This window comes from Bubalus bubalis, chromosome 12 (assembly GCF_019923935.1).
Source record: "Bubalus bubalis isolate 160015118507 breed Murrah chromosome 12, NDDB_SH_1, whole genome shotgun sequence".
Lineage (NCBI taxonomy): Eukaryota > Metazoa > Chordata > Mammalia > Artiodactyla > Bovidae > Bubalus > Bubalus bubalis.
The window spans coordinates 64,343,346-64,369,978 of NC_059168.1; the positions used below are offsets into that span (position 1 = coordinate 64,343,346).

General features: G+C 43.7%; 1 protein-coding gene across 7 annotated transcripts in view; it reads left to right on the top strand.

Moving 5' to 3' along the window:
* The first annotated feature begins 548 nt into the window (after positions 1-548).
* The window catches only part of MEIS1 (Meis homeobox 1), a 144,058-nt gene continuing 117,973 nt past the window's right edge, over positions 549-26,633 (top strand). The window contains exons 1-6 of one of the 7 annotated variants that reach the window (XM_025261252.3): positions 554-1,522; positions 3,377-3,603; positions 5,476-5,617; positions 6,177-6,227; positions 7,026-7,076; positions 8,464-8,610. In XM_025261252.3, the coding sequence (XP_025117037.1) occupies positions 1,511-1,522; positions 3,377-3,603; positions 5,476-5,617; positions 6,177-6,227; positions 7,026-7,076; positions 8,464-8,610 (630 nt within the window). In that variant the 5' untranslated portion in view covers positions 554-1,510. Of the gene's footprint in view, positions 1,523-3,376; positions 3,604-4,896; positions 5,119-5,475; positions 5,618-6,176; positions 6,228-7,025; positions 7,077-8,463; positions 8,611-26,633 lie in introns of those variants that run through there. The other 6 variants (XM_025261250.3, XM_006059924.4, XM_006059928.4 and 3 more) reach the window with 6 other exon arrangements.

Consider the following 26,633-nt stretch of genomic DNA (forward strand, 5'->3'; position numbering starts at 1 on the left):
AGCTTCGTGTTTGTAAACAGGCGCTGGGGGCACATTCCCGGCTCTCGGCTCATTGTTCCCTCCCTTCCTCTCTCACTTCGCGCAGGACGCTAGGGCTGGGGCTGGGGGCCTCCGAGACTAGGAGATGGGGAGGTTCAGACCCCCAGAATGAGAAAAGACAAGCATTTGCTTTCTCGGGGCGAGTGTCCACCTCTGACAGCAAAAAAACTCTTAAGCTAGATCTGCAGAAAGCCCCAGCCATCCCCACCCCGCGTTCTCAGGACTCCTTAGCAGACCCTTTCGCAGCCTTGCTCCTGCTCCTCTTCCTCTTCGCTCTCGGTTTGACTTTTCTACCTGGAGTATTGGTTCTAAGAATCCACTACTTTCTGCATCAGCCCCCCTCAGACCCGAAAAACACAGGCAGACCCCAATAATTTCGAGGAAAGTCAGGAAGTCTATCCGCGGAGCCCTGTGCAAAAGAACTCCCGCTGCGGTTTGTCCCGCGTTTATTCCCGATTTATTTCAAGAGAGTCAGCTTTGGGGAGAGAGTCTGGAGGGGGAGGGAGAGAAAAGAATACGGAAAATAAAACCGGCGGCCGGGGGCTTCTGCCCGCGCTTGTGCGCGTGTGCCCTGGGTGTGTGGGTGTTTGTGCCTGGGCGTGCGATTTAATGGAGCGCCTCTCTGCCTCTCCAGTGCGGCCAGAGCTCGCTTCGCGCACCCACCCCTGCCGAGGAGTCTACTTGCTGCAGCCCAATGCATTGTGTAAGACGCGACCTGTTATGGCCACCACTACTTCCGGGTTCTAGCATTCTGGTCGGAATCCACCTCTCCGCCTGTGCAACACACACTTTACACACGCACGGGGACTGCAAGCGGGCAGCATCGATCGTGGCTCCTTTAAGACAAACTCAGACAGACATTTTTTTTAAACCTCCTCCTCTAATCTCCCTCCAGTGCAGCAGTTGCAAAGACGGAGAGAGAGAGAGAGAGAAAGAGAAAGAGAGAGCGAGCGAGAGAAGAGAGAAACTGATTAGGAATTAGGACTGATTCAAGGGAAGCGAACGCTAGGGCTTTGTGCATTTGAATATTAACATTTGAGGTGTTCTGACCAGAAGAAGACAGAGCGGATGATCATTCATTCACCACGTTGACAACCTCGCCTGTGATTGACAGCCGGAGTGGCAGAAAGCCATGAGATTTGGTAGTTGGGTCTGAGGGGCGCTCTTTTTTTTTTTAAACTGATTTTTTGGGGAGAGAAGATCTGCCTTTTTTTTTTTTTTTTTTTTCCCCTTGCCCCTGCTGCTGTCTTGGAAACGGAGCGCTTTTATGCTCAGTGACTCGGGCGCTTTGCTTCAGGTCCCGTAGACCGAAGATCTGGGACCAGTAGCTCACGTTGCTGGAGACGTTAAGGGATTTTTCGTCGTGCTTTTTTTTTTTTTTTCCGGGGGAGTTTACGTATTTGTTTCTTTTCACACTGGCCTTAAAGAGGATATATTAGAAGTTGAAGTAGGAAGGGAGCCAGGGAGGCCGATGGCGCAAAGGGTACGTATTAAAAAACAATTGTGGAACTCAAATGTGAGATTAAATTGAAACGTGGCTGAAAGACACTGCTAAAAAGTTTCCTTTTTTCTCTGTCTTTTTTGGAATGAGGCTCCTAAAGCCGTGGCCTAAAGCAAGAGGATTTATTCAATGCATTTGTAGACTTATGCATGTTACATGTAATTGTTAATTCAAGTAATCAAGTTTCCTATAGGTTCCTAACCAGCAGCTATATAAATAAAAATACAAGCTTGGACAATCATCTGTTTAAAAAACAAAAAGCGCTGGATACTTGATGTTATATAGCCTGAACATTCAAGGAGCAGAAGTTTAAAGCTATTTTTAAACTAAAATAAGCAGTGAGAAACTTCTGATATGTTATTGATTATGCTCATCTTTAATATCACTGGAAGGGTTTAGCATTTTTAAGCAAATAACTGTCATAGTACAACAGTTTTGGGGGGGGTCGGAAAGCATTCATCTTTTAAAAGTAATTTTTATGTATATGACTTTTTATACAAGGTAATATTTTGTAAGTTTTTCTTAGCAAAGCCCTACACTAATTGGATACTAAGCACACAACTATTCACTTTAAAAATGCAATACTAATTTCCCCAATATTCCTATTTGAATGGAAATGTAGTGAGAGTAAAGTGAGACAATGACAACCCAACAGACGTAGTTTCTTTAAAGAAAGGGGATCTACAAAAAGCCTTCCTTGCATTAATTGTGCCCTGGCCCTCAAAGCGCTGTTTGCAAAAGAAAGTTACTAGGCTGACACATTTTTTCTTTACTCCTTTGGTTCAGGCAAATGTCAGCGTTCTTCCAAACTCTTTTCACACCTCTGTCTTTAAGGAGATGAAAGTGGCAATTCCTCTTTGAAAATCATTTCACTCTCGGTGCCTCCAAATCTTGGGAAAAGAACTTGCCTGAAATGAAGCAATGAGAAAAACCTCAATAGCTAAATTTTGCACACAAAAATAATGACAATATGAAAGTAGTTTTTCTGGAGAAGGAAGGGGGTGGTGGTGGTATGAATGTGCATTTACTTTTAAATTTGCTTTAAACCTGATGACTAACATCTACCTCATTGCCTTCTAGTTTAGGGGGAAAGTTCATAGCAGTAGAAAAAATATAGAATAACTGCTCCAACTATAGATTTTCTTTTAACTTGGGGGGAATATTGGCTAATTCTAAATTCAGCCCTAATGTCCAAGAGAAGTTACCCTTCTCTGAGTTTCACTTATAAAGGGGACAGTTAGTTTTGTATGATTTTGCAGAGTTTGTCTTGGAGAGCAAAGGAAATGCAGTGTCTTGCAGGACTGCCTAACCCCACGCTGGCAGGGAAATAAAATGAGAAGCCTGTCTGAATTCACGTGCTTGGCTTAGCTGTTCTCATCGTAACTTTTTTTTTTTTTTAATTCCCCCTGATGGGAAGGGGCTGTGAAACTAGGCAGGTTTGTTGCACTGTCCTGGCACGTTTTATTATTGTGATTTTGAATTTCCTCCTCTAGAGACATGCACGATTTACCTTCCGCCCTCCGGGAGAATGCCTCCCTTTCTTCCTTCTTTCTTCCTTCCTTCCTTGCCAAAGGATCCTGAATTTCTGACTAGTTGATAGGGACACAAGTTAGGGCAAAACCATTCCATCTAGCCGAGTCTCACCGAGAATCCTAGAGTTTTTACTTTAAAAAACATTTTTTTAATGAGAAATCTCAACTACAGAGAGGCAAGGCCCCCGAATTCGGGGTTGAAGGATCCAGCTGGACTGACGTTTTATAAGCTCCGTGCCCTGCTGTCTCTCCTATGTGCCTGCCTGGCCTTCTGAACCTTGTTTCTCTCCTGTTTGTCATGCAGTACGACGATCTGCCCCATTACGGGGGCATGGATGGAGTAGGCATTCCCTCCACGATGTATGGGGACCCGCATGCGGCCAGGTCCATGCAACCCGTCCACCACCTGAACCACGGGCCTCCTCTGCACTCGCATCAGTATCCGCACACAGCCCACACCAACGCCATGGCTCCCAGCATGGGTTCCTCGGTCAATGACGCTTTAAAGAGAGATAAAGATGCCATTTATGGGTAGGTACGACGGACAGCAGGTTCAGCAGTTTCGAGGCGAGGCTTTCTTTCCCCATTTCCCTTTGCCCTCGATAAGAGGAAAGTCAGAGTTCTCTGGATTTGGAGGTACATTATTCGGTGACTTTTCATTCTCTTTGCATGGAGATTTGGGGGAGGCGGCCAGCCCAGACGCCCCCCCGCCCCCGTCTCCGCTCAGGCTCCGCGCGGGTCCAGCGTCCAGCTCCTCCGAGGCCATGCCCGCGGAGGGGTCGCCGTGCGGAAGTTGCCAAAGGTCCCTCGGCCTCCCACCACCCCCCGCAGACTCCGGCTCCGTAGTTCAGCGGGTTGGAGTCCTCACTTGCTCGACTTCTCGGGGAAAGCGTTGGGGATTTCTAAACGTAGGCGCCTTTGTGTTGAAACGAAACTTTTAGTTTAAAGGAAAATCTTTTAAGCCACTGATTGTTCTGACTTGCTAAGTTTACTCAACCACCGTATGCTGGCCTTGCCACCGCACAATAAAATCAAGGGAGGACAGTTGCAGGTCAGGCAAGGGGGAACAGGCTTTGCATTTATGGAGTTTGACCACTGTAGTCGAGGAGAGGAGCTCACTCTGAATTGTTACAGACCTTAAGAAACTTCTGGCCGTTTTAGGACTTTGTGTTTAAGGGCGAAACTTGCAGGATTTAGAAGTAGATGCGGGGTGCTCTCGGCCGGTGTAGTGTTCTGCTGCGGTTCACACCGTGTTCTCCTGGGCCCTGGGGTTAGACCAAAACCCTCTGAAAGTCACTTGTGCCTACTGTGTGCTGATGTATTGGGGGACCGCTTTTTACTTTGCAGCCACTTCTATTTTTATTTATTTCTTCTTTTGAAAAACAAAAAATCAGGTAACACTGACCCTCCCCGACTAAAAACCCTTTCTGCTTTATCTTCTGGTCCCTTGTGCAATGGGCTTGTTTAAATCCCAGCGTCTTCTCCGCAGCGTTAACTGCAAATGGTTTAGGCTCCCGGACAGAACATTTGGGGAAGCTTTGAAAAGGACCCCAAACTGTTAAATTCCCAGCCGGGCTGTGAGAGCTAATAAAAGACTCGAGACACCTCTTTGGGCATTAGAAGAGGCTTTTTTTGTTTTGTTTTGTTTTTCATGGGCTGAGATAAGCAACATCTAGGCCCCTCGCAATACTAGCTGCTTTGCCATTATGCAGGGACAAAATGAAAGGCCTGACCGCAGGCACATTTGAAGGAACTTTCTTGGGGGGTGGGGGGGGCGGGGGGGACCGTCGGCGAAGGGAGGGAAGTGTGCAGGGAGCCAAGGAGGAGCCCTCCGGCCCTCTGAGGGCCGTGGGGTCAGGATCCGTGGTCCAGCCCTCTGACAGTCGGTTGGTCCCACAGCCAGAGAGGTCCTTGCCCCAAGTTAGCTGAGCGCCTGCCTCCAAGATCCCCAGAGTTTGAGCTTCCTGGGGCGGCCTCGGAGGAACCCACTTGAACCAGATTTCCCACCTCCTGCGCCCGGCGCCCTTCTCCTCTTCCAGGTCCTGGGTGTGCATCGGAGGGCCGAGGGCTGGTCGGGGTGGGAAACTTAATTCAAAATGGCTGCTGGAACCGCTTGGGTTTTATTCTTAGCAAATGTTACTAATTTCTCAGGCCAGATAGGCTGAACCGGTCCTAAGATAAGGTCCATGGCTGAGGGCCTCCGACTTTGGGGGGCCCAAGGAGGAAGGGGAGGTGAGCGGTCACCTGGGGGGTAGGGATGGGGGAAGGGGAACAAGTAGATGTCAAAATCAGGGAGAGGGAGGTCTCCGTCTTGAGCTCCTCCGGCTGTTTTTCTTGGGCTCCTTGTTTCACTGCCGTGGGACTAACCATTGTGTTGTTTGTGACTGTTGTATTTTCTTGCAGACACCCCCTCTTCCCTCTCTTAGCACTGATTTTTGAGAAATGTGAATTAGCTACTTGTACCCCCCGCGAGCCGGGGGTGGCGGGCGGTGACGTCTGCTCGTCAGAGTCATTCAATGAAGATATAGCCGTGTTCGCCAAACAGGTCAGCAAAATTGATGTTTCAAAAGTAAAAAGGAAAAAAAAAAAAAAAGAAAGAAAGAAAGAACCTCCCTCCACCCCCACCCCAGCACATTTGCAAAAGTAACCAGCTGAACAGTCTGCCCTAAGCCAGGCCTGTTATATCTTCCTGAGCTTTTCCTCCTAAATCAGTGTCTGTTTGCGGATGCCTGAAAATCACCCCACTTCTGACCCACTCCCGCTCCCTAACCCGACGCAGAAAGCTCTCTCTGTAAAATGCGACCCCAAACCCCCCCGCGCAGGACCTTCCTTGGAGTTGGCTAGCTGGGCAGGGATCTCTTAGCAGCATACTGCTGGGAGAAGTAACCCTGTGCTCTGGGCTTGTTTTCGGATTATTTGACTCACATTGAAGGGTTTCTGCACGGGACGAACTCGGTGTCACCGAGTCTGTCCCGGAGGTTACATCCTGCCCCCGACAGTGTAATGAGGCAAGAAACTAGGAAGGCTACCAGATTTCAAATGTTTCTTTCTTTCCCCCCACCCCTTTCCCCTCCCTCTCCCCTCTCCTTCTCACTTGTATTTAGATTCGCGCAGAAAAACCTCTCTTTTCTTCTAATCCAGAACTGGATAACTTGGTAAGAGCGGACCCCTTACTCCCCTCCCCACATCTTCCCTCCCCCACCCCCGCCTTCTCCCCAAGCTTTGCTTTGAGAGCCCTGAGGTTTCTAGACCCGTCCTCCCGTAGCTTGCAAGTGGGCTGCAAGGGTTTCCATCCACCGGCAAGTGGGCCGGGACGGGGTGCCGGGGAAATAAATTCACCTCGAGAGGGGCCGGGTGAACGGGCGCGGGGAAACGCGAGCTTTTGTTTTTTATGACAGCCGGGCAGCGCGGCTCTAATCAGCCCGGGGATTTATCTCCGGGCCTGTCAGCGTGTGTGCTTAAACTTTGCGGACTTCCCAGCCCTCAAAGTCGCGTCATGAGGGCAAGCAACCAGGCCAGACCTCCCAAACCATCAGTTTATCGGAAAGGTGTGCAGAAGGTGGCAGAAAGTTTGCAGTGTGAAAAGCCACAGTTTGGAGACTATTGGGAATATTTTCTGTGCACGCCTTCCAAGGAAATACCTAGTGGAGGGGTGCGGCCCTTTGGGGGTGGTGGAGGGGCAGTGGGGCTGAGAAAGAGGGGAGCCATGGGCAAGAAGAGTGTTTATGACCCCCACTTAGATGCTTGGTTGTTGTTTTAGCTGTTTTTTTCTCCTTAAGAAATATAAACCTCTAGATGGTACCCAGTCGCTGCTGTTAAGTTTTAGTGTTATGGCCATAAATCAAAATAACTCTATTTACTGGGGGGAGGGGAGGGCTGGGGATGTTAGAGTTGTGACAGCCAATTTTCTGCAAACTACGAATGGGGCGCTCATTCTTTTTGTATCTTTGCAGATGATTCAAGCCATACAAGTATTAAGGTTTCATCTGTTGGAATTAGAGAAGGTAATTTCTCTAGCTTTTTTTCTCCTTTTGCTTCCCCCTCACACCCAAACACACAGAAAGGGAGGGTTCAGAATGGCTGAAGTTCAGGCTTCGAAGATATTTGCATAAACGTCTTTCTTTCTGGTAATTAGTGTCAAGGCCAATCTTTGCGTCCATTTCTCTTTGCAGTTTAATTACAATTTCAGACACTAAAACTGGGATCACAAACGCCCTAGCCTTGTATTCATTCTTAATACCTTGCTGGCTTTGTGTAAGTAGTTGCAGGGCTCTGCATCCCCTTGGATGCTTAGAAAGCTATCCTGAATTTGCTTCACAGGTTGTACCTTCTCTTCTTCCTCCCTAGTCTTCTTTGCTACCTCTGAGTGGGGGGAAAGTTTTGTTTAGTTTCAGTGAGTTTCTGGAAGACAGTCTGAGAGCAGCGGCAGGTCAGATACAGGGGGAGAGGCGGAGTGGGAGGAGGAGTGGGCAAGGAGTGTGGAGGAGGCGGTGGGGGAGGCACTTTAAAGGTTCTGCGGAGACAAAGCAGAGTTGATAGTTGTGTCAGTTTCTTGAATCTGGGAATCCTGCACACATCCCACCTTCACACTCAAGAAAGCGTGTGGGATAACATGATTTTGCTAGCTGTTCTATAAATCTCAGCAGTAAAAACTTAATGCATTGTAATTCAAAGTAACATTAAATTGTAAGCACACTGGGGTTTCTTGTGAATTTTTGCATGTCAGTGGTGCCTGTGTCCTGTAAGACACCGCTCCACCTATCCCTAAATATTTTGAAGCATTCTTTTCCCTTAAAAAATTAATCAGTTTGATACCTTTTTGTGGCTGTAAGGGTTCCCCCACACACACCATATCATGAGTCTTTTTTTTTTTTAAGGAAGCATCCTAATATATGCTTCTTATAGATAGAAACCCTAATTACCAATGTTAAAGGGACTTGGGTTGTCAGGCACATATCATATACCAACACAGTACTGGTCCTTTATATACATACATATATATGTATATTTAAGTTTTTGCTTAGACATGTTGGAAAAGGATTTATGATAAAAATAACTGGACAAAATTAAATAGTTTACCTTAAATGTCACCCACATAGGTCACCTCTTTAATGGCCACGGCCCCAGGAGCAGATGAATTTAACACGGGTGTTGAATATGTTGTAGCCTGTGAAGCATCTTGTCACTGTCAATTTTCTGGGATATCTCTATTTTGCAAGAAAAGAAAGTTATTCCTAATTCTGGATGCGTCTGGGGGTCTCTGGAGGACAATTGCCCTGTGTTTCCCCTATTTAGAAGTTTGGATCTCACAAGGGGGGTGGATTGCACTTGTCAATGTCATTTATGAACTCCTGATTATATTTCCATTTTTTTATTTCTGTCATAATGTAGGTACACGAATTATGTGACAATTTCTGCCACCGGTATATTAGCTGTTTGAAAGGGAAAATGCCTATCGATTTGGTGATAGACGATAGAGAAGGAGGATCAAAATCAGACAGTGAAGATATAACAAGATCAGCAAATCTAACTGACCAGGTATGCGCTTTTCAATTTCAACATCCCTGGGAAAAAAATCTGTATGCATATTGCTTGCTGGATCACTACCACCTCCTTTTATTATTTGCATATGATTAAGTCCCTTTTAGATACATTTCCATCGAAATGAAAATTTTTGAATAATGTGGCTATTATTGCTTCATTAAGGCTGGCTCTGGGATTCGACCTGGAGAGATGAGCTTGTAAAAGCTTTGCCTGCAAACTTGACCTGTTTCTTGTCGCTTTTAATTTTTGTCTTTATTTTATTTACCCTCTACAATAATGGGAGTGTTAACTGCCAGTGACCGCCTCTGGTGGTAGGGCTTTGTTCTGGAGCATTTTTTCCCCCTTCTCTCTCAAAGAAAAGAAAAGTGTAAGGACTGCTTATTTCTTATTTTATTAGGAATAAACCCAAGATAGGTGGTCTGAGAGAGACAGGGAGGGTTTGAAATCTAGCAAATGCATGCTATTTTCTCCCTGTCTATACGGTTCATTAGCCTGTCTTGTCAGTTTTCCTCGGCCGAACGCTTCTAGACCTCACTGAACATTGCTTTGTGCAGTGCTCGCTGCAAGCTCGCCCATTTTATTGTACTTAATAGAAAAAATAAGACCAGGCCGAGGTTAGAAAAACAGATAAATATGGACGTTTCTCCTCCTCCTTTCTCCTCACCCTCCAGCCGGTACGTGCTCTGGGCCCTCTGGGTTGGCAGCTTTTGGAAGCGTCTGCGTCAGGGGCTCCTGGCGACTCCCTCGGTGTGGCGGTGTGGCGGGTGGGGGACTTCGCGCCGCCCTGCTCTCGCTGCCGGCCTCCGCTGGCTTCGCCCCCTCCTCTTTCTCGTCCTCCCTCCAGGCCCTTCTTCCGCTGCGTTGCTAAGTGGGGACGACTTTTATTTGGAGTTGCTGGGGGTGGGGGCAGATTTCTCTCACCCCAACACCAATGTTTGTTCCTAGTCCCTCTCTCCCTCACTCCTGTCTCTGTGTCGGCCCAAAGGAGTTGAGAAAATGCACTGAAAGTGAAAACGTGAGGACTGGATGAGATGAAACAGGGTTCAGGACAGCTTTCGGTTGCAAATTATGGCAGGGTGTCTAGAGATCTGGGTGGCGGGCCTCCTGCGCCTGTCCAGCTATAAGTGAAGGCCCTGAGTTGTTTCTCTTTCTGACTTGGCACGTGAGTCCTGTCTTGTGAGAGAGAGCAGCCTGCCTTTGTTAAGCCAAAGGACAGCCAGTCATACAGAGTTTTCTTTGCAAGCTCTGCCATGATCACGGTTGGCCAGCGACTATCTTGCAGAGTCCTTGCCGAAGTGCCCAACTCCTCGTCTTGGTGTCATATTCAAGTTTCCTTCTCTCCATATCACTCCCTTCAATCCCCAACCTGGATTTCTCTGGGTGACCCCCTCGGCAGAGGCGGAATTCCTCCTTTTTCCCAAAAGAAGTGGAGGGTAGGCAAAGCTGAGCTTTAAAAGCGTCAACGCGCCGGGTCTTTTCTAATTGGCGAGTTACAAACTTTCGGCAGTGTAGACGAGTGCCGGGAACAGGGAGCCTGCGCGATCCTGGCGCGGCCCCGCCGAGGTGGGAAACCAGCAAGCGGCCCCCGGTTCCCACCCCGCCGGCCGCTCGGCCTCCCGCCTGGTTCAGGCTGCCAGCCCTCTCCCCGGAGCTGTTAAATGCAGATTCCGCTAAGGAACCCTCGGGTAGCTGCTGTTGAATAAAAATTGTAATCCAACAAGCCTAACTAGAAAATGGGATTCTAAAAGCTCCGGAGTGCTGGGTACATAAAGCTATTTGAGCAAATTACAAGAATCGCTTAGGGGCATGAATGAAATCAACACTTTAATTGCCTCCAAAATGAAGATTTATACCCCATTTTCCTCAACGAATCATTATTTTATTAAAATCAAAGATAAAGGACCAGAGTTAGGGGTGTTTTAGGGGGTACAAAATTGGTAAAACAAAATTGAGTTCTGCCTCTACTCCTTAGGTAAACTTTTGTTACTCAGTTACCTTTATTTGAGACATGCGGATTGGCGGTGGGCAGTGGTCAGGGGTAAAAGCTGGTACTTCATTCTCCTCCCGCAACTATAAAATGAGCAGCGTGCCTCCCTCCCGGCCGCTTAAGAGTGGGGGCTTCGCAGCTCTGGCTAAGCTCGTGGCTCGGTGGGCCTGTGCGCGTGGGCGCGCTCGCGGGACCCTCTCGGGCTCACCGAGGTCTCAGTTGGGCCCAGGGCAGCAAACCCCAAGTTTGTGCTTTGAAATTGTCCGTTTCCCAGAAGCCAGGAGCAAGTGTGCCTGGGCTCCCTTTGGAGACGGGCGCGCAGAGCGCGGGGCGCACGCGGGACTGTGTCTCAGTCGCGGGGTGGAGTCCCCTGTCCTGGGAGGTGGGGACGGAGGGAAGAGGTACTAGGGCAGCCTCGTGGGCGCCAGTACTCCTAATTGGAGCCGGCTCGCCGGTCCCCAGGGGCCGGGCCCGGAAAGGACTGCCTCGACACCTGTCTGCGAATGCGGCCCAGCCAGTTTGAGCCCCAGTGGCGGGTGTGCTGCGGGCCTGGATGCTTCAGGTGTGGTGCGAGCGCGGGGCGTCGTTTGCTCATTAGCCCCTCTGTCTCTAGGGCCTGTGAGCAGTAGGGTTTATTTTATTTTACTTTTCTCCTCGGAGGGCGCGAAGGCTGCCACCCGCGCGGGGACTTGAAATCCACGACTTGGATACCAGCCGGTTTCTCGGAGGGCTCAATCGGAGGAAATCTACTTGGCCTTGAGGCGTCCTTAGTTTGGTGCTTTGTTTTGTTTTTCTCATCAGATTAAGATGCCCCCAGAAGCCGTAATCCCGCTCTCACCCCACCCTCAACGCCCTCCCCCAACTCCCACTCCCAGACCCCGACGTCCCAGGTCCGAGAGCCATCTACCTCGGGCGCAGGCCTCCAGGGCGCCCTCTCCTGACGGCCTCACTCCCCGCTCGGCACAGTCGCTCCCGACGGCCGGGGCCTGGGGGCAGCGAGGGGCACCCGGCCTTTCCGGCCTCGGCAGGGGGCGAGGGCCGGGCTGAGACCCCGGGAGCGGGCTCAGAGAGGGGGCCACCGTGCGAGGCGTCGAGGCCAGGGTTGAGCCTGGTTGGCGATGGAGAAGGACGGAGGGCGCGGGGAGGCGGAGCGCGAGTTTGGGGGTCCCAGGGTGGAATTGGGGTCGCCAAGAGGGGTTAGGCGGGGAAGAATCTGGCTGCCAGACGCTGGACTTTAGGCCGCCCTCCAGGAACGAGCTGTCGAATAAAGCCTTCCTTCCTAGGGTTGTTTGTTTCTCGCCACTCCTTGAATCTAAGCATTTTCCACTCCAAGGACGGTAGCGAGAGGGAGAGGAGAGAGAAGCAAGAGTCCCTGGGGCCCCCGAAGGCCACCAACCGAGGTGGCCAGGCCCCCTCGCAGCGAGCCGGACTAGCTGAGTCTGTGCTCAGGCGCCAACCCGGGTACTCCCACAAGCAGGGGAGGCAAAGAAAAGGTCCCTTTGGATTACAATTTTTATTCAACAGCAGTTCTCCGGGGGGTCCTCGGCTGAATCTGCATTTAACAGCTCCTGTTCGAGGGCTGGCGGGCTGCGCAGGGCGCCCTGTTGCATGTTAATCTAGATTTGCCTCTGACATCTGGGGAGAAGTAATGTGGCTCCCGGAGATGGAACCAGAAAGCCAAGCTCGCCAGGCAGGTTAAATGCCAAGCGCTGCTGAGCTCCCCGGGGACGCGGGGCGGGGCGGGGGGGGGGAGGTGCGGGCGGTGACCGCCGCCGGGGCTGCAGGGCCCAGGCCCGAGAGCGGCAGGCTTCCGGGCCTCTGGGATCAGGGGCAGCCCTGGGCCAGTGCGTTTTGGTTTCCCAGTGGGGCCGGGGAACCCAGGTGGCAGTGTTTTATTTGAAGAGTCCAGAACGTTGTTTCTAAAGCATCGTTTGAGATGACCGTCTTAAAACTGAACTTGAACTTGACGGAAAACACCCCTTCCCTGCAAAGTGGGATGGGGACACCTCCAAGGGAGATTTAAGCTTTCTCTTTTGAGGAGGTGTTGCTAAGGGATGGGGAGGCCTAATGTTCTTCATGTATTGGATCCAGTGCTTTAGAAAAAAAAAAAAAATAGATGAGGCCAAGGGATATTTACTAATACTGGGAATGCAAGCAATTTTGTTTTCATCCATTAAGAAAAACTGGACACAAACATGGAGGGATAGGAAAATGTCAATTAGTTTGTTTGTAAATGCTTAACACATGGACACAACTTATTTAAATTGTAAGTACTTTTAGGGTCTCACTTAATGTCTTAATCCTGGAACCTCTGAGTCCACAAGCCTTGAAGGCCATGGAGTCTTGGAATAATCTGACTTTACTTTTGATTGTTGTTGTGAGTCATGTGGGATACTCTTAATTCCTCTTGAAATATGTCAGAGGGAAATTATGGCAAGATTCTCTTTAATGATTAAATAATAAGGTGTTGACTGCTTGTCACTACAGTGGCTAATTGGGATGTTCATTCTAGGCCTTTTATTGCTTAGTATCCTTTGATTTCAAAGATAGTTGTTTACCAGGTGTGTTTTTATTGTTTTCTGATTGGCTCCTTGGGTGTATTTATGTGTGACTGTCAGAGTAGGGATGTATTGATTCTTATTAGGGGCACGCCAAAAACATTTGAAAGGAAAAAAAAAGAGTGGTACAGAGTCAGTGCAGATAGGTTGAGATCGATTACATTTTTAAATGTCTCAAAGTCTAAATGTTAATGCTGTAAAAGTTCTTCCCCTTTCCTAGTTTCTCTCTTTCTCAGAAGTCCCCAGTGCAAGCTCTATGGTTAGTAGAAAGCAATGATACTAATGCTACTTTGTACAAAGTAAAGCCCCATAACAGTAACTATTGTTCAGTGATTTAACTAGCTCTGTGGCAATAGGTCACTCAAATAGCAGTTTTTCTCCCACCAGAGTGACTCCATGGTTCATGATTTGGAAATATATAGAATAGTTGTGGGGACTCTTGCTGTCAGTCCTAACTTAGAGATTTTTAGTAGAAAACATGGGGAAGTTTAGTAGAAGAAAGAAGGAGGGAGAAAAGGCCTTAAAATAAGGGCCTTGCTTTTGAAAAAGTAACTGAAATATCATGCTATAATGGCCCAACTTTGAAAATAAACAAATTTTAAATCATTATGTTTTCAAACACTCGTATGTTTAAATGTTAAAATGTTTGTCATAGTCCGAAAGATTTAAAACACAGCTGTTGCCGGGTGACGGACGGAAAATTATGCAGTAAAACTCCGTACTCTTAAAAACAAAGACTATTTGTGGTCCCATAGTAGAAATATAGGGTTTTTTTTTAAGGCCAAGCAGATAGACTACAGTATTACCAAGGGGCCTATGTTATAAAACTAGCTTACCTTCCCTCGCAGGTGGAGTTGGAGAAACTGAAGAATGCATAACAAGTTGTATTAAAACACATATAAATGAAAATGCTGTCAAATGAATTCAAGTGAAGTATTTTCACATTGGTAATGCTGTGCTTGCCATTGCAATAGCAATATTTTCTCATGAAACGTAAATATGTCAAACCAACATGAAATGCTTAAGTTTTAATAAATGATCATTTAATCATCAAACACAACCTAAGTATGTATACAGAAACTTTTAAAGAAAAGTCGGCGTACAGCCAAATTCCTATATGGACTAGCAGGGGAATGATCAAAAAACCAACACGAAATAAGACTTCCTGTAAGAAGGTCTATAATTCAACATTATTTGACTCCACTGTCATGGAAATAGTTGAAGGATAGTAAATTGATACCATTCTCAGTCAATTTTGTTACACAGTCTTAAATGTTTGCAACTGTAGCATTTTCCATGGCCTTTTTTGGATTATGATATCTGTCCTATTTGTATCAAAGTAGCACTTGAGTTTATGTTATAATCGAAACAGACATTTTTTGCCATTTCTCCTGAGCGCAAAAAATTAATATTTTTAAGTGACATCAAAACTATGGGCAAGTCTTCTTTTACAAATAAAGAAATAAAAATAGAATACATTTGACATAGTGTTTCTGACACTTGTGCAGATGTTAGGCCTAAAAGTTTTCAGAATCCTTAGTAAAACAATACTGCTTTAGTCACGTAGGGCTTGGTGTCCTTACTAGGCAGGAAACCTCAGGATATGGTACCTGTTAAAAGGTTAGGGTCTAAAACATAAAATACATAATAATAATTATTCCAATTTGAATTTAAATAATTATTCCAGAATTTGACTTTGGGGATCCAGGAAAGTTTTGGATATTTTACTATCTTTCCCATTTGTGAATAAACCTAACATGTATGAGATCAGTTTTGAATAATTCAAGCAGATGAGTATGTGTGTGTGTGTGTGTGTGTAGTGGAAAAGATAAAAAGTCTCCTTCATTGTATCCTTAATTTAATATGCCGTGGTTTCAGGATTATGGGAATTTGGGAAAGCTTATTGAAGTCTCAAACAGCTTCTCCAGAAAGTAGAGCTATACCTTTATCGGGAAACTGCTAGATTTCCCACACTTGTCAATCTGACATTTTAATAAATGGTATAAAAGATACTATGTGAAATAAGTGAGAATACATTCATTTAAATATTTGTCACTAGAATCCAATTTCAATCAATTTAATGCATTCATGTGTGCAGAATTAAAGCAATTGGCAACACTTTGCTACACTGTCTCTGAACACTCTTTTTCCAAATAGCATTTCTTAATCTAGGAAATATGTTCTTGTTAAAGGGAAATATAAGAGTGCAAATATTTTTAAATGATTTTATACTTCTGGGCTTCTTGGTTCAGAAGTTCTAAAACTGAATAAAACATATCATAAAAAGTTTATTCTTTACTGAAAAAAATGCTTATTTCTACATTTATTGAATTATACACCTGTTGTTTATTGGTGTCATCAGTATATACAGTTAAATACAAATTATAACCAGAACTAAGTCATTCACTCTCTTTAAGATGTGCAATAACCATGTTCTGGCTTTTCGATGCACCACTGTATACAGTATAAACTAATGCAGGATACATAGTTGTGAAAATAAATTTTATATTATTTATAATCCTCAAAAATATATTTTTACCCTTGATAGTCTTTATGACTCCATTTATAATTAAAAGGATTTATAAAGATGAGGTAAAGAACTTTGAATGAAGTGTTATGTTTCTTTAAGAAAAACTTAAATGGTATTTTTCCATAGAAAGGAAATGCTGTTTCTAAGTTTACTAAGTAATACTTATAAAATGAGTGCAACTTTTTATGAGTTTAACAAGTTTAAGCAACATTTTATAGTCTTCTTTTTTTCTTCATTTTGACACAATATCAAGTCTTAAATTTTACAATGGATTTAAACATACATGATTCCAACTCATTTAGAAAATAGTAGTAAGTAAATAATTAGCATTTTGAGTGATATTAGAAGTTATTCCCTGACAACATATGCTGGCTTAGAATTAATTGTTATGATAAATTCCCATTTCTCTAGATTTTTCCTTACACTTTACAACACAACATGATCACATGTTCATTATTCATTAGTTGTAAGTGTTTGGGTTGTTGATTGTTATTTAGCAAGACGGAACTATAGCTCTTTCTTTTTCTTATCATTTTCTCCCCGCTGATTGGCAAGCCTCCTATGCCTGAGATTTGAACTTGAACTAGTTTGCTAGGTCTCGTTTCCCTATTTGAGTACTTTGCGGGTTCTTACCCACACGTGGGTTTGTTTTCCTGAGAAGAGGAAAAATGTTACTCTCTTTAAAACAGGAATGAATAGAAACCAAAGTCATCAAACATTCCCAAACCCCTGTGCTTTATAATTAGGTGAAAAACTGAAAACTGTTATTCTTGTTTGCTTTCCCCAGGGCTGTGAATACTTGATATAAAGATTCATATCAGCCTCTTTGTGTTCTTCCTCTTAAGGCCTTAATGTTTGTTTTCAGTAACTGGATTCTTAACTGATAGTCCATATTTGGTCCCAGACCTCCATGATTTGCATTTTATTCTGCATTTGCATTCACATTATGTCCCATAGAAACTCTTTAAAGTCAAGTGTGTTTATGACTATTATGAAACTCTGGAAAATGAAGTTTGTAATGAAACCGACATAGTCGTCAAAAGGACAATGAAGAGAGCAATTTGATGTAAACCCAGAGTTTCCTTATCCCATCCCAACTTGTAAAAAGGCTTATCTCTCTTCTTTTGAAAATATTAGAAGTTGAATGAATAAGAATTTCTTTGACAATAACACTCCTCTTAATGGCTCCATAACTATTTGGATGTGTTCTCAAATGTTAACTTAATTTGATAGACAATATATAATTAACTGTGACCAATAGTGTTTTCTGTAATTCAGAGACTATTCCTTAGTGATCGGAAAACTTAATTTCATACTAAATGGTGTACAATGTCTGAAGATCTAAAAGCCTACTTCCACTATTTACAAGAAGTCGAAATAGTTTATGTGTCTCCAGGGCTTCAAAAGGGAGATACTTGAGAGATGGAGACTAACAATTTTACTATGTAAAGCCCTAGCAGACTAACTACTGCACGTGGGTTCTTTTTAAATTTTTGTTCCTTAGTAACCTTCCTTTCTATGGACTGTAGTTAAAATTATTCATACAATGAAAAGATTCTATGTGTTTCATGGGATAAAAACTCATACTCAACATTTTAAATCTAGTTATTTCATTGATCAAAAAAAAAAAAACAAAAAAAAAAACCAGTAGTGTACAGAGAGAATTAAGAATTGCAGAAAATAGGCAAAATGCTCTTAGCTACGATGCAACAATCACAATAGAAATTTAAGCAATAAAATTAAACTGGGCATTTTGCATTTAGTTGGAACCTTTATTTGAAAGTTCCCACCTGATCTGGGGTTATTTTAATACCCCCTCCCTGCTCTCCACTTAAGAATATTTTAGTGTAAGAACTTTGTGATAACTCACCATTGGACATTACTTTTATTTGAAATTGTTCATTCATAAGAGAGTCCGTCTCATGAGTAACCACCCTGCCCTTCACTCTTGAACAGTTCGGATAAATGTATTATTTATTTACAGTCTGTTGTATACATTATTTATGGGAAATATGCTATAACTCTACAGAGCATATGGAATTTATCTTTTTAAGATATGGCTGGCATCTCTGCCAAGATTGGCATAGCCCTGAGTAGATAAGATTAACCCTCATTGTACAGATAAATATCATATCTTTTAGAGTCATTATGTGTTAGCATTGCATAATTCCAGGTGCAAATAAATGCATTTTTCCACTTTCATTTTAATTGTCATCATTTCCTTGGCTCCAGCTTCCACCAAAGAGAATCTGGAATTTTACAATTTGAATTGATCTGTGTTCTAAATTAATATGTTTGGGGAGGAAAATAAGATACTGAGTAGCAGAATCATTTAACCATTTCATTTCTATTAGCTTGCTTCCTGTTCCTTACTTAACGGGTTTAGAATTTTCTGAAGAATCATGTCCATGACATTTTTAACACTGGTTGTACATTTGGTGGCTTGGCCTATTGTTTCACCATATTCAGGCACTTTATAAACTGTGTTCAAAACAAAACCACCAAGGAAAATGTCAGGCTCATTGTGCCCTGCACTTCCTTGGACAAAATAATAAGAGACATGTAGACTGTGTTTGTTCTGTGCATATCAAGTATATTGTTAGTGTTCAAGTATTTTTTATTCTAATAATTATTCAAAGCCAGTAACAATCTGCGTTTGAGAGAGTATAAACATTTTTATTCTGGAATTTGGGATTTGCAGCAACTCAATTTTATTTTCCAAATTACCCTGCCATTTCAATTAGGTGCATTGTTCCTCACTCTACTGTTTCGACATTCTAGAGGTTTGCTTGCCACCTAAGAGAGAGAGTTGTTTGAGTGTTTAATATTTATTGAGTGCATGTAAAGAACATGCCAGTAGAAAAAAAGAGAAGAATAAAACATTAACAAATCAATTATGGGGCTTTTCTTCAGTTGTAGTATACTTCTAATACTCCAAATACTCTATAACTATTAAAATAATATGAATAGCCTCAAGAATAATAGCCCTGGGTATTGGGGAAGAACGGTATTCTGATTAATTGGATTTCCTTAAAAAGTCAACCGATGATACAGCTCAGTCTCCTGCTTCTGGAATTCAGTTGCTTTCGTTGATCTCTCTGTTAAATGCCTTGAACTACAGAGAACTTGGCCAAACTAGGAACCAGAAATGCAAATTAAATTTCAAGATGCTTTGAGAAAGGCTGCTCTAATGATTTTACTGAGATAAATAATGAAGAAAAGGGAATAATATACTCCCTACCTCCAAATTTCACACTGTGAGAGGGCTTGAAAATTCAAATATCCCTAAGGAATGATGATACTTGGAAAATAAGATTTGATTGAAAATATTAAAACTGGCAGGGCTTCTTAAAAAACAAACAGGAAAATTAGAAAATACCTTGTTGCTAATTGTTAGTGGAAATCAGTGGCAAATGTCAATTTACATGATTCTTTTATCCAAAGCATAATGCTATAAGGTAGTAGAATAAAACAAGACTGCATATTGGCTGAATTCTTATTTCCTTCTCGCATCAAAACTGTGATGTGAGAAAAAAAGTTTTCTGGTTTGAGAGATTAGAAGTAGAAGAGAAAATATTTCAGAAACACTTGAGAGTGATGACGGGTCTATGCATGCTCAGTCGCTCAGTTGAGTCCGACTCTGCAACTGCATGAAACTGTAGCCCACCAGGCTCCTCTATTTATGGGGTTTCCCAGGCAGGAATACTGGAGTGGGTTGCCATTCCCTTCTCCAGGGAGTCTTCCTGACCCAGGCATCAAACCCCTGTCTCCTGCATTGGCAGGTAGAATCTTTACCACTGAACCACCTGGGAAGCCACCCCAGTGATGAAAAGTGTTGATGGTAATTTTGAGTTACACAATCTTTCCGGTTGGCAGTGTCTCAATAGAGTATATACACAGTGCAGGCTGTCTGTGAAGGGGCAAGTCATTTCACCTCCAGGAGCCTCAGTTTTATCATCTGTAACATGGCGATAAAGAACCCACTATATTGAGCTTCTGTAAGAACTAAATAGCATTGCATGTAAAACATTTAAAACAGTAAACCCTAAGCAGTGCCTTCCATAATATTTTATCTTCTTACTCATATTTGGCCCAACCTTCAACAACATGAATCTGATTTGAGAAGAGAAGATTGGGTAGCTGTTTATTTTGTAGGCCATCATATAATTATAGAGTTTAAGCGAAATACTGTCTTAATTCCTATTAGGAGGGGTGGCTATTATTCTGATTTCATCATAATGGGAAAGAGGACTGGCCACTCAGATATGTGGCTGAGATAAGACAATGAATCACTACAGTTTTGTTTTCAAGTTCAACTTCAAATAACAGTTATGTGCATATCTTGTACTTTTCCTCCACATTTCTGAATGCACATGCTTCCTGGCTGGGGTCCAGTTGCTTACAAGATCTCAGTATCTACTTGTACTCGGGATACAATGTTTTTGGCTTTATCTGGATGTTCTTTTTGCTAGCGTTGCCTAGAAAATTTGTGGTTTGAAGTTGTTATATATAAGACACTTTTGAGTTTATTTTATCTTAATGTGTTTGTAGAATGAGGTGGACTGACTACTGAGTTACAAATGTAAAATAAAACATTGGAAAGCAAGCAATATTATGAAAGGGACTTTATAACACCAGGTATGCGGGCATATAATTTACGGATTCTTCTGCCACTCCTAAATAGCAATGATAGAAACTCATCTAACTTTCAGCAGAAAAATCTGAGCAGATAGATAAAGAGTAAGATTTGAATTATTTAGTTACAAATATTTGGAAATATTGGAAATTTGGAAATAGTGGTGGCAGCTGGATTGGAGGGTTTTAAAAAAAAAAACACAACTCTGAATTATAGTTCACAGGTACAATTTCAGGTGTAGATGCTTATAAAGTCAAGCATTAAATTAGGAGTTTATTTTTATTAGTAGTATGTCCGCCATAATACATAGCATAGGAAAAACGAAAAGTTACAAAACATAGATTATATACTTTGACTAAGATTCTTCTTTTACTACATACTTTTACTAAGGGCTTCCCTAGTGGCTCAGATGGTAAGGAATTTGCCTGCCATATGGCAGACCAGGTTCAATCCCTGGGTCGGGAAGATCCCACCCACTCCAGTATTCTTGCCTGGGGAATTTCAAGGACAGAAGAGCCTGGCGGGCTACAGCCCATGGAGTTGTAAAGTTATCATCTACAGATGATAACATGTTACAGTAGACATGACAGAGCTACTACACACACACACACACACACACACACTAAGATTCTTAGTATAATGAGGCTCTATATTCTCCTTTGTTCTCCACAACAAACTGCTTAATAGAATTTGGACATTAAGTGTGCTTGAATCATTTCTAGGTTACTCATCTGCTTTCCACTTTTGAGATTTGGGTAAAACTGTTTTTACCTCTTGCTAGCTGTTTCCCTTTGGTTGTAATTACTCTGTTTCCTTGTAAATGGTCCAAATGTCCCTACCCCAGGTAGAAATCTATACTCTCTTCTCAGACCACAGTGGGGTCACTGGGGGATGGTGCTGGCATTGATTCTCAATGTTGAAAAATTGTGCAAAATGTATCAGTGCCATGTGGATATCAGCAGGAAAGCATTTGGGATATTTTGGGTGGTGTTTTATATTTGTAGTCATTTTCCTTTGCATTGTCAATTCATGTATCATTTCCTGGATGAATTAGTTCAACTCTACAGATTAGTAATGACCCGAGCGTAGAAGAGTTGTGACCTGAAAGATATCAGACTGTGGGAAAGTAAGATTTTGAGGAGTATTCGGGAGTGACCCGTTGTGCTGAGCCTGTTTTCTAGGCTCATTTCTGCCTTGACTATTGGGAGAAGAAGGCATGGGGATTTGCAGGAGAGCAGGCAAAATATTGAAGGACTAGGAGACTTAAAAGATGTACTTGACTGCCTAGCTGCTTTAGATTCTATGACAATGTAATTAAAAATACTAAAATTAGTTCTTTCCACATTCTATTGCCTTATTCCTTGTGCATGTGATGAGTGTATGGGGCTGTGTCTACAAGAACGTGCACTTGTGTGTCTCCTCACATCTGAACCTGAGGCTTCAGTGATTCCTAGAGCTCAGACAATCACCTGATACAAAACTTTTCATTTAAAGATGAAATTACTCCTTGGAGAATTTTCACCAAAGGCAAAAAAGCACAAAAATTCTTCTCCTCCTCTCTACATGCCTCATTACACAGAGATAGAGGATTCAATGTTTGAAAAATTATCATTTTTGTAGGTTTTATTTGTGGGACGTGAGAACTGGGAAATATAGAGCTCAATTTAACAGATGCCATCTCTGCCTTTACAAACGCCCCACTCCTGCTATCACACAGTCAGATGTGTGTGTGTGTGTATAAATGCATATGCATATATATGTATATGTATTTAAAGCAATACATCAGAAATACTATGTTGTAAAGATTTTAGAACTCTATTCGATGCTCAGTTAGACACACTTATTCTGTGAGTCAGGATACCAGCCAGCACCAGTGTCATGAAGACCATAACTAAGGGATAATTGGCTGGTTGTCAAGATGCGTTTTTAGATGAAAAGTCCACAATGGCAAATACGGTGGGGCTGCCCTGTGAGAAGAGGAAGTGTGGTGTCTTGGGGTGAGCCACAGACCCTGAGAGGAGTTGCTGAATCCCATTGTCTCACCACTAATTTACCATCTGCCCTGAGTCACCAAAATTACCCTCAGGCCTCTATTAAGTGGGAGTAATAAGCACATTTTATCGCAGCATTAAAGGAGGCCCCAACGAGAACCCTGGCGGCCTGCAGACTTGGCCACTGGCAGGCTGTGGGTGTGGGGACAGGGAAGGAAATGAGAAAAAGGAGGAGAAGTGTGTGAGGAAGATAACCTTTAAAAGAAAGTCCACCTCCCCCGGGGAGGTGCATGGGGGCCACGACCAGGGACTGCCCCAAACTCCACCCAGCATGACAGTCACCCCCCAAACTTGATCACCCTTCCGCAGAACAGAAGGTGGACTTAGAAAAGGTTCTGCCTCCAGACCATTCCCTGAGCTCATCTTAATGTGGCCCTGGTCCACAGCATGTGTTCAGGCTGCGGTCTTAATCTGTGAGCTTCTGGTGTTTAAAAACATCTGAAAGCTTGAAAGGGAAGGGGGCAGTTTTACTGTCTTAAAACAAAACATCCTGCTCCAACCTGTTATGCTTAAATGAATTTTGCTTAATGATTTCCAGGGATTTTTTTGGAAATCCATATAAATAATTTTACATTTTCTTGGAATTAACTGAATTTGCTGCTGTGTGGTAGGTTTTGAGAGGCACAGGCTTTCCCTCGGGTTCTAATAAACTGAAGGTGTGATCTGGTGGCCGAGTGTGTTAGAGACCTTATCTGGTTTGTTTAGGTTACTGAGCACATTTGCCAGTGGGATCCACCAAGATCTTCAAAGAGGGGACTCAGCATAGCAGACTTTAGATACTCATAAATTAAAAGTCTGAGATCCCCAGCTTCTCAGCTGCACGTCCATGCAGGTAACACATATCCTTTTCACGGGGTACCTTCACAGTTTGTCCTTATCACTCTGCATATGGGTCTTTCTGATACCTCTTCCTCAGATGGCACCATTGACTGAGAGACGCATGAAGAATCATATCTGCTGAAGTTATGTGCCTTTAAAGATACTAAGAGACACTGTTTAGACAGAGGTGAGAAGTGTAGTGGTGTGTGTGCTTAGTCACTCAGCTGGGTCCAACTCTTTGCAATCCCATGGACTGTAGCCCACCAGACTCTTCTTTCCATGGGGATTCTCCAGGCAAGAATACTGGAGTGGGTTTCCATTTCCTTCTCCAGGGGAATCTTCCCAACCCAGGGATCAAACCCAGGTCTCCCACATTGCGGGCAGATTCTTTACTGTCTGAGCTACCAGGCAAATCTAGTGAAGGGGGACACATCAGATATGGTTAGGCCAGCAGTGTGGGATGGTGGTATTCGGTGAGCCCGTTGGCTCTGCCTCATGGACTGGTGCAGGTATGTGTGTACACATATGTACAGATGAGGGAGAGCGAGCGTGTGTATACACACACTGGCGCATCCCCCATGTGGACTGGGACTCCCCTGGTCTGGAGGGACTGAGTTGTTCAGTTTGGGAAGCAAGCCAGCTCTTTCAGGTCACTAGAGATCACTTACTAAAGAGACCCTGGTGGTTTGAAAAAGTAAATGTACTTCCCCAAAGAGAAAGCAGCCTGTTGATAGGTGTGGACTGAACTTCAAATTTTGAATACTGTGATCATTTCATCAATTTCTACCTAGCTGCTAGCTGACCTCTTCAGAGACAAGACCACGAGGCTCTCATTTATCCACTTTTTTTCCCCCCAGTGGGACTGATAGTGTAGAGGTTTTTAAGGAAAAAAACCTCCCTGTTTTGGTCTGGGGAAAAAAAAAATGATTCTGGCATCATACTGATGTGATGAAAAACCAAGTGCAAAAAAAGTCAAAGTGCTTTGTAGACTGTAAAGTGATTTATAAATATTAGGTATCAAATGAAACTTGATGGGGTGGGGAGGAGCAAACCACCTGTAAAATCATGTTATTTGAAGGTGAAAATAAGATCAGTTTGCATTCCCTGAGCACACACCAGCTGGGAGATAGCCCAAGGCATACTGAGCTGTACATGAAGCCAGCTCAGGTTAACCGTTCTTTCCAGAAGGTCTATAAACTGAGTACACCTGTATGTAGATACTTTAGGATTGACTAGGTCAACCTACGTTGCTTCATTAGTGTTGTTACTTTATTATTGTCACATTAAAAGCTATTGTAGGTGCCACCTATTGGGTACTTGCTGCATGCCTGGAAATTGATGCTTGCTGTGTCTGCAGAGAAGTATTTTTTTAATCCTCATTTACGGATTAGGACATTAAGAGTTAGGGAGGTTGTGACTTGTCTTCAGACAGTGTAAGTGGTCTAGGATACGTCTGGCTGCAAGTTTACTTTCTTTTGCCTGTGTTATCTTGCAACTGAGTGTTATATTTTTATAGTGGTTTGTGTGAATAGAAGGGAGGTGTTTTTAAATTGTGCAAGTCTTTTTTCAATGCTTTATAAAGTCTAATGTTGGAGATCACAGTATTAGGTGACAACAGAGATCCTCTATACATCGCTTAAGTGATTTGTTTATTCATTGAAAAACATATTTGTGTCTAATGTGGTACAGACATTCTCCTGGGATAGAGGGCATTAGAATGAAGATATAATCCAGGACTTCAGAACATTTATGGTGTAGAATTGTAGACAGACTCAACAGATCATCATGGAACTATACAAGAGTGAAATAATAGACATGTGCGTGAGGGGTTCTAAGTGCTCAGTGAGGGGAGCCTCATTCATCCTGGGGGAAGTGTGTGTGTGTGTATCAGGGAAGGCTTTCTGGGGAAGGTAGTATCTCAGTTGTGACTTAGTAAGTAGGAGGTAATCAGGGGCCAGGTACAGCAAAGTAGGGCATTCCAGGCATCAGAGAAGGATGAGGATGGGCCCAGAAGGACAAGATGAATGTATCTGTCAGAAATCACTTGCTGAAGGGGACTTCCCTGGTAGTCCAGTGGCTAAGACTCCACGCTTCCAATGCAGGGGCCTGCATTCAATCCCTGATCAGGGAACTAGATCCCACATGCTGCAACTGGAAAAAAAAAAAAAAAAAAAAGATCCCCCATGGTGCAGCTAAGACCTGTTGCAGCCAAATAAATAAATAAAATAAATATTGAAAGAAAAAAAAAAGAAATCACAGGCTGGAGCACAAGGATCAAGGAGAAGAATGATCCCCAGGGGGTAGACTATGAAGGATTTTGTATATGAGGCTAAGGACCCCAAAATGTATTCTATAGGCAGTAGGGGACTGGTTATTCATTCAATAAACATTTCCTGAGTGCCAGCCAGTATCAGGCACTGTGCTTGGTATGAAGGATGCAATAGGGAGCAAAATGGGCACTGGTTCCTATCATAAAATTGAACTCTTTTAAATCTAGGGAGTAATTTGACTTGAATTCTTTAATGCTGGGAAGGCCTTAACAAGAACAGTAATCACTAAGGTGAAAGATGAGAGAAATGGATAAGACTTGATAACTGATGTGAAGAAGTTATGCAGATATGCAGATGACACCACCCTTATGGCAGAAAGTGAAGAGGAACTCAAAAGCCTCTTGATGAAAGTGAAAGTGGAGAGTGAAAAAGTTGGCTTAAAGCTCAACATTCAGAAAACGAAGATCATGGCATTCGGTCCCATCACTTCATGGGAAATAGATGGGGAAACAGTGGAAACAGTGTCAGACTTTATTTTTCTGGGCTCCAAAATCCCTGCAGATGGTGACTGCAGCCATGAAATTAAAAGACACTTACTCCTTGGAAGGAAAGTTATGACCAACCTAGATAGCATATTCAAAAGCAGAGACATTACTTTGCCAACAAAGGTTCATCTAGTCAAGGCTATGGTTTTTCCAGTGGTCATGTATGGATGTGAGAGTTGGACTGTGAAGAAGGCTGAGCGCTGAAGAATTGATGCTTTTGAACTGTGGTGTTGGAGAAGACTCTTGAGAGTCCCTTGGACTGCAAGGAGATCCAACCAGTCCATTCTGAAGGGGATCAGCCCTGGGATTTCTTTGGAAGGAATGATGCTAAAGCTGAAACTCCAGTGAAATTCCAGTACTTTGGCCACCTCATGCGAAGAGTTGACTCATTGGAAAAGACTCTGATGCTGGGAGGGATTGGGGCAGGAGGAGAAGGGGACGACAGAGGATGAGATGGCTGGATGGCATCACTGACTCGATGGACGTGAGTCTGAGTGAACTGTGGGAGTTGGTGATGGACAGGGAGGCCTGGCGTGCTGCGATTCATGGGGTCGCAAAGAGTTGGACACAACTGAGCGACTGATCTGATCTGATCTGATCTGTGAAGAAGTTGGTGAGCGA